This window comes from Pygocentrus nattereri, chromosome 2 (genome assembly GCF_015220715.1).
Source record: "Pygocentrus nattereri isolate fPygNat1 chromosome 2, fPygNat1.pri, whole genome shotgun sequence".
Classification (NCBI taxonomy): domain Eukaryota; kingdom Metazoa; phylum Chordata; class Actinopteri; order Characiformes; family Serrasalmidae; genus Pygocentrus; species Pygocentrus nattereri.
In genome coordinates, this window is record NC_051212.1 from 17,721,511 (window position 1) to 17,732,240 (window position 10,730).

At 40.7% G+C, this 10,730-nt stretch overlaps 1 protein-coding gene across 2 annotated transcripts in view; it reads left to right on the forward strand.

Annotated features, from left to right (window-relative positions):
- The window catches only part of gal3st3 (galactose-3-O-sulfotransferase 3), a 37,358-nt gene extending 26,961 nt beyond the window's left edge, over nt 1-10,397 (forward strand). The window contains exons 2-3 of one of the 2 annotated variants that reach the window (XM_017719083.2): nt 5,615-5,713; nt 6,305-10,397. In XM_017719083.2, coding sequence (XP_017574572.1) covers nt 5,631-5,713; nt 6,305-7,574 — 1,353 coding nt within the window. In that variant the 5' untranslated portion in view covers nt 5,615-5,630 and the 3' untranslated portion in view covers nt 7,575-10,397. The remainder of the gene's footprint in view (nt 1-5,614; nt 5,714-6,304) is intronic. The other variant, XM_037546972.1, reaches the window with a different exon arrangement.
- The last annotated feature ends 333 nt before the right edge of the window (nt 10,398-10,730 follow it).

The window sequence follows — 10,730 nt, forward strand, 5'->3', positions numbered from 1 at the left end:
TTAACAGAGAAACTACATTTATGTGTCTCTTTGGTCGCTTGTGCAGTCATCTTGCTGATGATTCGCAGAGCATTCTGGGAATTTTCTCATAACCCTCTGAAAAATCTCAGTTTGAAGGGCCGAATAGCCCTAACACTTCACCCTACCCCTCCATCTCAACAACAATCGGGACAACCCTACCCCTAGACGTGAACATGGAAAACGGAGGGGTAAGGCTAAGTATTAGGGGCAAGGGGTGAAATGGGATTGGGCCTAAGTGTGAAACTTCATTCCTGAGAGCTTTATAGAAAGTGGTTCACCTTAACTATAGAAATAAAAAGCTAAAACATTAGTTGCTTAACAAGGCTCATTTCTCCGCACGTGTGCTTTACAGGTGCGGCACCTGATAGGGAAACAAGATATTACTTTGCAAATATGACCATGCATAACAGGAGCTTGTGTGACCTCAGCAGCACAGCCCAAGAGGCTATGGGTTATGGATATAATGTCAGTGCTAAGCATTCAAATATCAGACACTAGATGTCTGTGATCTACCCGTCATAAGACGAGTTTTCTAAAAATAGCTGCAAAATGCAGTTTGATCTCTAAAATTTCCGTATCGATTGACGGTTTCATTCAGCACTGCCACTGAAGCTAAGTTGTTTATGTTGCCTGGGAGAGACAACTGTCATTTTGCATTCTGACACATCCATACACTTCTGAGCAGGCAGCAGTTCTGAATTTTTGGAGCATTTATCTACTATTAAATTGTATTATAAATGTATAAATATTTCTTTAACATGACACTTGTGAATGCCTTTACTGCAGCATATATATTTGCTATCAAAAACAAAATTGAAAATATATAGACAGGGACTTGAACCCTCTTTTGTCACTGAACACACCTGTGTGTTAAATTATTGCTTCACAGTGTTTGTGTTAATGTCTTGGCGATAACACAGTGCAGAAATATGGCTAAAACAGTTGCCGAATCTGTCGAATTGCCCTTTTGATTCTGTTTTTGCAAGATCATACGTGACTCACATCTGGAGTAAAAAGCCAATGAAGACAAGTTGAGATACATGTTATCTGTTATCTGCACTGTTTGTAATTGGTGCATTTGTGTCTGTCATCTTCTTCTCATTTGTAACTGATGTAACGTGTGTCTGTCTATATTTTTCTTAAAACTGAATAATGGACATTCAGGAAATCACTAAGGCCTTACCCATCACATTCAAAATCTCCAGACACAGTAAAAAATAAAAAGTGTCAAAATTTTGCAGCCACTGTCTACTATTCTATTCATACAGTCCACTACTTTTGTGAACCTAAGACTTTGGTAAACCCATTTCAAGCACCAAAGCAATTCGTCCACATGAGTGAAGCTATGTTTTCACAAGAGATATGAAGAATTTTTTAAACTGGAGATTTAGGGCTGAATGATTTCCTTACACAGTGCTCCAGGTCAAAAGGGCCTCATTAAAGAGAGAGCTGAGATTGTTGTGAACCTTTTCAATGCATGAGTATCATGTCATATGCAAGTGTCTTTAAATGCATATTTAAAAATATACGCAAAAAATTGAAAATGCCCCGTTGACCCCAGAGGGTTAAATAAAATGGCAACATTGTCTTACCTGATTGCTACTCACATCAGCTACAAAACTACACAGAAATTTGAAAAATTATTGTTTAATGTAAATAAAAAAATACAAATATATTATGTAGATGTCTTGCTCCTTGTGTCCATCTTCCTCTATATGGAGCTCTTTTGTTCTCTCTCTCTCTCTCTCTCTCTCTCTCTCTCAGAACTAAATCTTGGTGTCTCTATGTGGTTATCAGGTTTCCCTCTTTCTGCTGTCATATCTTTGTGGATCGTTGGAAACCCAATCTGGCCTGTTTAATTAAAGGGGGGTATGTGGGGATGTTTTTTGTGTGTGCAGTGTTTAGGCACTCGCCGTCGAACTGGCTCTTAAATCCCTTTCTTATGAGCTTTAGCCTGATACTTGATCCAGCTGCGTCCCTGCAGGCCCGGTGCAGGGCCCAGTGCTTGGTGGGCCGGGGGGAAGCTTGTGTTACAGTTGGTAAAAAGCAGCCCAGCCGCAGCTTTGTGGTGCTATCTGCCCTAAACATCGAGCCACTGCTTGGGTTTTGCCATCTGGTTAAGAGGGCAGTGGAGAGGTCCTGCTGCGGTCTTCATTCTGACAGAGTGAAAGATTAAGCTGAAGTTGTGGACAGCTGCTCAGGTGTTTGTTCCTTTTATTGATCACAGTTTGGGGTTTGACAGAAGCGTTTTGGGCTTAGAAAGCATGACAAATTCAGAGTTTTGTTTTTTCAAGGCCACTAGCTTAAATGACCTGCACATTTCCAATCAATAAATGCCAGGTAATTCTTGACTTTACATCTCGTTGGCAGAGAAAATTTGTTGGCCAAAAGAAATGTTCCCAGTTGCTCGACTTCACTCCCTCAAATTATAATCATCATCTAAACTTGTGTCAGTAATTTAATTAGCCAGAATCTAACATGTTCTGTGGTGAGCAGAGCTCTTATGCTAGCTGGGCTAATGCGAACCAACTCCTCAGTCTTAGTTAGCAGCACTTTTAGCAATTGTTAGATAGATGGTTTGACATTTATTAAATGAAGAGTTGAGAATTGTGCACTGTGTTCACTGTTTATTTATTTATTTTTTTTAGATTTTATAATAACACAAGATGACACAACAAAAAAGTTTCATAAATGTTTACCATAACACAGCCACCCTTCCAACCCCGGTCATACCATATATCCATCCATCCATCCATCCATTTTCCAAGCCGCTTCTCCGTCAGGGTCGCGGGGGGGTGCTGGAGCCTATCCCAGCAGTCTTCGGGCGAAAGGCACGATACACCCTGGACAGGTCGCCAGTCCATCACAGGGCAGACACACAGACACAGACAGCCACTCACACACTCACACCTAGGGGCAATTTAGCATGTCCAATCGGCCTGACTGCATGTCTTTGGACTGTGGGAGGAAACCGGAGAACCCGGAGGAAACCCACGCAGACACGGGGAGAACATGCAAACTCCACACAGAGAGGACCCTGGTCACCCGGCCGGGGAATCGAACCCAGGCCCTCCTCGCTGTGAGACGACAGCGCTACCCACCACGCCACCGTGCCGCCCCATACCATATACTGTAGTACTATTTGTAGTGCTCAAAATCACAATGATGACATGAAAGGCCATAAGTTATTATTAAAATATTGTGTCTCTAACTGAATATGATGCACATACAGACTTTGTTTAAGGATGCATAAACAGAAATCTACCTAACCTCTCCTTTAAGCAAATAGGAAAGTATAAAATCATAAAAGCACCTCTCAAATTCATTTTTTATGCATTGAAAGACTGAGAAAAAGTCAGCATTATCTCAGCATCTTTTTTTCATGCAGGCCAGTCAAGTTCTTCCACACTAAACTCGCTCACAGTCATGTAGGAAAAGAAAGGCCCGTCCCCAAACTGTTCCCACAAAGTTGGGAGCATGAAATTGTCCAAAATCCCTTGGTCTGCTGAAACATTACGAGTTCCTTTCACTGGAACTAAGGGGCCAAGCTCAACTCCTGAAAAACAACCCCACACCATAATCCCCCCTCCACCAAACTTTACACTTGGCACAATGCAGTCAGACAAGTACCATTCTCCAGACTCGTCCATCGGATTGCCAGACGGAGAAGCGTGATTCTTCACTCCAGAGAACACGTCTCTACCACTCTTGAGTCCAGTGATTATGTGCTTTACACCACTGCATTCCATGCTTTGCATTGCGCTGGGTGATGTAAGGCTTGGATGCAGCTGCTGGGCCATGGAAACCCATTCAATGAAGCTCTCTATGCTGTTCTTGAGCTAATCTGAAGGCCACATGAAGTTTAGAGGTCTGTAGCAATTGACTCCGATGGAGTGAAAATACCACTGACAGTTGGTGAAATGTCATGACTGGACTTGATGCACAGGTGGCATCCTATCACGATACCTTGCTGGAATTCACTGAGCTCCTGAGAGGAACCCATTCTTTCACAAATGTTTGTAGAAGCAGTCTGCAGGCCTAGGTGCTTGGTTTTTTGCACCTGTGGCCATAGAGGTGATTGGAACACTTGATTCAATTATTTGGATGGGTGAGTGAATACTTTTGCCAATATAGTGTATGTGTGCAGCCACAATAACAAAATTCAAGAGATGTTTTAGCCTCCATTTGAATTACATAGACCCTTAAACTTAAAATTGAAGAAGCTCATTTAACTTGGCTAAAATGCTTGATGATTAAAAGGAAAAGATATTATCAGTGCAAAAGGTGACTAGGTAGTTAATTTATTTAATTATTTCAATGAGACAATTAGACATTATGGTTATAAATCATCATATTACTGTTCTTTATTTACAGTTAACTGTATAATAGATAACTGTATAGTACATAACCACAAAGTTAACTGTACTGTATATAACAGTAAGTTATATACACTAATTTCAGTCTTTAAGAACCACTGTAATGTCTATTTTAATGTCTGGCTTATTTAACAAACTATCATGTAAAGTGCATTTAAACATATCTTTGAAGTATGAATAATATCTGAAAAAAAATGATGTGAAATGAACTGTAGGGAATGCTGGGAACCTCCATCTGAATCACTACAACATTCATAGACAGGCTGTTCAAGTCTGTCCTGGCTACATTCTCTATATGCTTTGCAAATAACAGCTAATCCCTATAAAATCCAGCTTATTAACTTCTTTAACAAGAAGCTTGACCTGTTTCTCACAGAATGCATCACTGTTTACAGCAGTCTGTTTTTAATTCATTTTTTAAGGTATTTAGGGAATAAAGTAGATTATTGCAGTGTTTATGCTGTAAACGTGCAGCATTTTTACAGTGTAAATATGTGTAACATTAGTTAAGGTGCAGGATCTGTAAGTCAATTCCATTTTAACGTACAGCCAGAAGCGTATCTTAGCTTACCTCACAGACTATAGTTTATCCTCCTTCAATAGCACTATGTAGGTCTAAGTCCTGACTCAGCCCTGCTTGTTTTACCATATTGAGTAGCGAGATAGCTAGCCCTTTGGTAATGATAATGCTAATTTAACTGCTGCGTATCAGGGTTTGATCAATGGGAAAAGGGAACTTGTGTTAAAGGGTTATTTAAGATGGCTAAAGTGAATGGAGGAGAGAAATGAGATAGTGTAATCGGGTGCCAGGGGCAGGCTTTGTAATGCAAGTGAGAGTAAAGGAGGCACCGACTCGCTTGGAATCTTTCCCAGGCCCCGTGGACTTGTCAGGTGACGTAGAGAAGCTGTCACCCAACTCTAGCTGCTAGCTTCTTGTTCCTGCTATCTCTTCTTTTGCTCTGTCTTACCATGTCCCTCACTCCATCTCACACACAAGCACAACTCTTCACAAGAAACTGTTCTCTCACTTCTGTGTCATTTTGTTAAAATGTTCTTGTGATTAGTAAATCAAACAGTGCTCAAACCATGAACATGCAAAGGAATGTTACCAGTTGTTCAAAGTCATCTCTCTCTCTCTCTCTCTCTCTCTCTCTCTCTCTCTCTCTCTCTCTCTCTCTCTCTCTTTCTCTCTCTCTCTCTCTCTCTTTCTCTTTTAGTAACAGGCATTAAGAAATGTCTCAGAAGAAGATATTCCTTGTTCTGGTGGCGATTACTACTGTCAGCTTCCTGTTGCATCATGGGGGTCACCTCAGCTGGTGAGAACTTTAAATATTAACAGGAATGTCATGCCAAATTCACTCACCTTCTTCCAACTCTGTATGTAACATGCGCATGATATCAGAATCTGATTGGTATGCAACAGCCAATGTGAGCGCAAAAGGAAACTCTCAAGGGACAATCTAGGAACAAACATTTCAGCAACAGATATGGTAAAGGGCACTCATTCTGCAATAATTCGGTAAAATCGGGGAGGCTGATAGAACTCTGTCAAGAACGTGAACTTTGTTTTGAGATGAAGCCCTAAAATGATCAAAAACAGGTCAAGAAAGAAAACAGTTTGCCAAATGAGTGCAGAAATGTCTACAAAAGGTTGCACAAGCTCCATTTAGGCAAAGTTGCATGATAGAAGTTTATTTTCATAAGATTGTGGAATGGAGTTCAGGCACTCTTTATCAAAATTCCTCCCAGGTGAAAGATTGTACAGTGTGTAAGCCTAATCAGTGCTTGATCACGTGGTGTGTGAGCCTATGCAGACAAAGTAACAGATTGCAATTGATAAATGTCATGTAGTGTGAGTATGAAATTCATTTTACTCACTCTTTCTCCCTCTCATTCTCTTTCTACAGGACTATGGAAGCATTCCGATTGGGCTGCTCGTCCATGCGCTTCTCTTTCTCTTCAGACGGTGGCAGTCCTCGCCACAAGCACACCAGCGTCGTTTTCCTGAAGACGCACAAGACGGCCAGCACCACAGTGCAGAACATCCTTTTTCGCTTTGCAGAGCGCAACAACCTGACTGTGGCGCTGCCTGTCACAGCTTGTGACCACCAGTTCTGCTACCCACGCCTCTTCAGTAGCCATTTTGTTCATCCACACACCACGCCACCGGACATCATCACCAACCACTTGCGCTTTAGTCGTTCCGAAGTGCACCGCCTCATGCCCAATGACACTTTCTACATCACTATCCTGCGAGAGCCAGGTGCCATGTTCGAGTCACTGTTCAGCTACTATAATCAGTACTGCCAGAGCTTCAAGCGTGTCCCCAATGGCTCCCTAGAGGCTTTTCTGGACGAGCCCTGGTCCTACTACCGTCCAGAAGAAAAGGACGCCATGTATGCAAGGAACACGTTGACCTTCGACTTAGGTGGTGACAAGGATCGGCCTTCGGCAGACACCAAAATGTATGCAAAGCGGTTTGCAGCAGAAGTGGAGCGAACCTTCTCGCTAGTCATGATTGCAGAATATTTTGATGAATCGCTAGTCTTGCTACGACGCCTGTTGTCGTGGGATTTAGAGGATGTGCTTTACGTCAAACTCAACATGCGCACTGCTTCCTCGAAGAGCAGCCTTTCCAATGAACTAAGGGCCAAAATACGCTCATGGAATGCCATTGATGCTGTGCTCTACGACCACTTCAATGCCTCACTGTGGCGACAACTTAACACAATTGGCCTAGCATGTGTGGCTAGAGAAGTGCAGCTCCTGAGGCGTGCCCGGGACCAGCTGGTCCGCAGCTGCTTTGGCGGTCGACTGCCTCAGCTGCGTTCAGCTGCTCAGATCACCAACAAGGATCTGCGGCCCTGGCAGCCCAGCTCCAAAGTGGCTATTGTTGGTTATGATCTGCCTGCTAACATTTCAAATAAAAGCTCAGGCCTTCCTCAGGAGATGTGCCTGAAGCTCATTATGCCTGAAGTGCAATACACACGGCTATTGCTGCGTTCAGAATCGCTGCGCTACCGGAATAGGTTTCCATTACGTTCATCCCAACAGACCCTGAAACGGTCAGGGCAACGACGAGAAATCTCTGTCCTGAGCTCTACCCAGCGACCTTCAGGTGCACTAGGTAGAACCACCAGAGGAACTCTACGTTTAACCCAGCAGCCCATTAATTAGTTCCATCAATCTGTTCTTTTTCTTCTTGTAAACCAGACTTGCAAGAAAAGATTTGTAAAGGACAGGAAGCTGTGAACAATGCCTGCCATTACAATTAGATTAATGATTCTCAGGACTACAAGAGACTAGGTGGGCTAATGAGCCTTACACACACAAGTGTGAGGCTTGCAGAACCTCTCTAATTACCCTGGATCTGGATCTGTGAAGCTCATAAAGGCCAGCATGTGTGTGACGTAGGCTGTAGAATATGACACTATATAATTGCAGCATTTAAACAAAAATTCTGCCTCTGCAAGCAAGCACATGGACCATATTTTTTATGCCTCTGGTCTTTGGAGAGAAGAGATATCTATGAGTAGGTTTGCCTTCTTCACGTTCTAGCAATGTCGGCCAGTGCCAGCCAAATGATGTTAAGGCATGCAAGGTATTTTCAAACAAGCAGGCCTACACCATTAAGCATCTATATGTGTGCAAGTGTGTTTACCGAAGTGAGGCCTCTGCCAAATTATGTGGTTCTGTAAACCAGCCCTGCACTTGTGGTCTCAACCCTGTCTCGCTCTTGACAGTTGGTGATGATGCAACCCTCTCAAAGGACGTGAAGCATTTAAATATTTAATCATTTAATCTTCAGTCTTTCCTTGGCCGCCGCTTGGGTTACACTGGCCTGCATTTCATGAGAGCACAGTGGAGTATGCCAAGCTGGCTCAGAGCAGAGGACGGCGGAAAGAATTAAAAAGGATGAACACAGTTGAGGGCGAATGAAAGAATCCACCATCACGCTAACGTGCAGGCCTAGACGAGTTCTTTTAAGTAGTTTGAGGTGACACAGTGCCCTTTTTAATGCGAAGAGACTAGGGATAAGTAGTACAATATAATAAGCACTGTACTCACATACAGTTGTAATGATAAAAGACAGAAGACATGATTTAGCTTCATGTGAGTCCTATTTGAATTAATTTAAACATTTTTTTCTTGTTATCTTGTTCTTGGATTCATCATTGCTCTTTAAAAGAGTATATCCAGGTTTGTGGACATGTACTTGTTTAGTCTGAGACAAGTCTAGGTCCACTGTGATTCTGGTCATTAAAATAGTGTGAAAAATAGTGAAATAGTGACTTCTCTATCTGTTTTTCATGGCATGATGGAATGTCACCCAGAGCTTCAACATTGGTAATTTATTTATTAATTATTATTATTATTATTATTATTATTATTATTATTATTATTATTATTATTATTATTATTAGTGTATTTTTAAAATGCTTGTGCAGTTATTCCCAGGATCACCCTGAACAATATCTATGAGCCAGGGTGTGCTTTCTGAATCTATTGATTGGGCTTATTTTTATTATTATGCACATCAGACAAGTACTTGGAGCAATAGAGCTGCTATTTGAATATGAATATGTGTTATTTGATTGTATGTCTAACCCAGCCTGTAGATTTTAGACATCGGGCATTACACTGTCCGCTGTATCCTTATCATCCTCATTGTAGCGATCACAGGTAAGGAGGTTCTGATTCCACAGATTGGCTGGATAACTGTGGCATGAGATGTCATCCATTGTAAACAAATTTAAACTTTGAACTAGAGACAGTGGAGTGGCTATGAGGACATGGGAAGGTGTGGGTGCTCTTGTTTGATAAGACTGCACACGGATTTACAGAGAGCTGATATTAATGAGTCATTCCAACACCAACTCACTTTGGGCCTCGAAGATCACACCATTTCCATACATTCCACTGAGTGGCACATTGTCCCTATTGTCTTGAGATCGTGTATCATCTTTAATTCCTGGTAATATCACAGCCATCCATATCCCAAAAAAGCATAATTGGCTGCACTCTGTCTAAGGTGTATGATCTCTCAGCACAATGTGAGCAGCTGCTGCCATCTGTTAATTAATATAACAGAGCATTTAGCATTCTCTTCCAAACTTGTTGAGCAATCAAGTAATGTTGATGAACTGTGTGATAGAGTGAGAGCTAGTGGGTGGAATTGGATACGACAAAACTGGGCGACTGGGTTAAAATAAATGAATAAAGAATCCTCTATTTATTCTAGGCAACCATGTAGATGTTCAGACCATTACTCTAGTAATTCTTTGACTATGAATGTGCTTTACCATATCTTTATATTGTGCTTAGACTTTATTTGGTGATCAGACATAACTCTTCTTATTTGGGAAAAAAAACTTAGGATTAATAAATAGGATTAATGTACCAATCCCTATTGAGAAAATATAGGGTCAAAAAGTCCTCTGAATTTGACTTTTATCATGATATCATTTTATTTTCTCAAGAAACTTATACAACTTAAAGTTCTGGTCTATATCTTGGCATTACTCAAATGAACTCACAGAAAACAATGTACAGGAAGGGGAAAACTCTCAGGCTAGCTCACAGCTGTTATGGTTAGCTGTCTGTAGCTCTGTCTAGCCATGCTACAACAACTGCCTTTCACAATAAAAGTCCCTGTACAAGACCCGAGAAGCATTTCTGAAGAACAGGCTACACTATTATTCTTAAACTACAAAACACAGGCATCTGACTCCATATTAGTTTTGAAAGAAATCCAGCAAGCTTACATACACCAAAATTTTGCAAAAACATTCACCTAAAAATGTCCATTTAAAGGAAAATATTATTATTAGTGTTGTATTTATATCTAGCTAATCTTTCAGCTCAGGTCAGTCATTCCCCAAGCAGTTAAAGTAAATATTTTAATGTGATTTATTGGGCAAACTTTAAAAATTAATTATTTAAAAATGTTTTGGAGCACATTTTTTAAAAATTTAAATCATGAAATCATGATTGCATTAATTAAATAGACAATTTTGTTAATTAAAAAAAAATATATATATATATATATATATATACTATATTAGTTCACACTCTGAACTAATATATATATATATATATATATATATATATATATATATATATATATATATATATATATATTAGTTCATGGCATGATCTACCAGATCCTAGGTGAATTATATTGGAATAACGTGACTCTGAGTTGAACAGGATTACATGTGAAACAATGTTAGTGGTGGCCTTTCAGAAATTAGCTGCTTTTGGAGAACATGTTAAAGAAACCTCATGAAGCCACTGTATTTTTGTTCAGCAACAGTGTTAGTCTGTACAGTT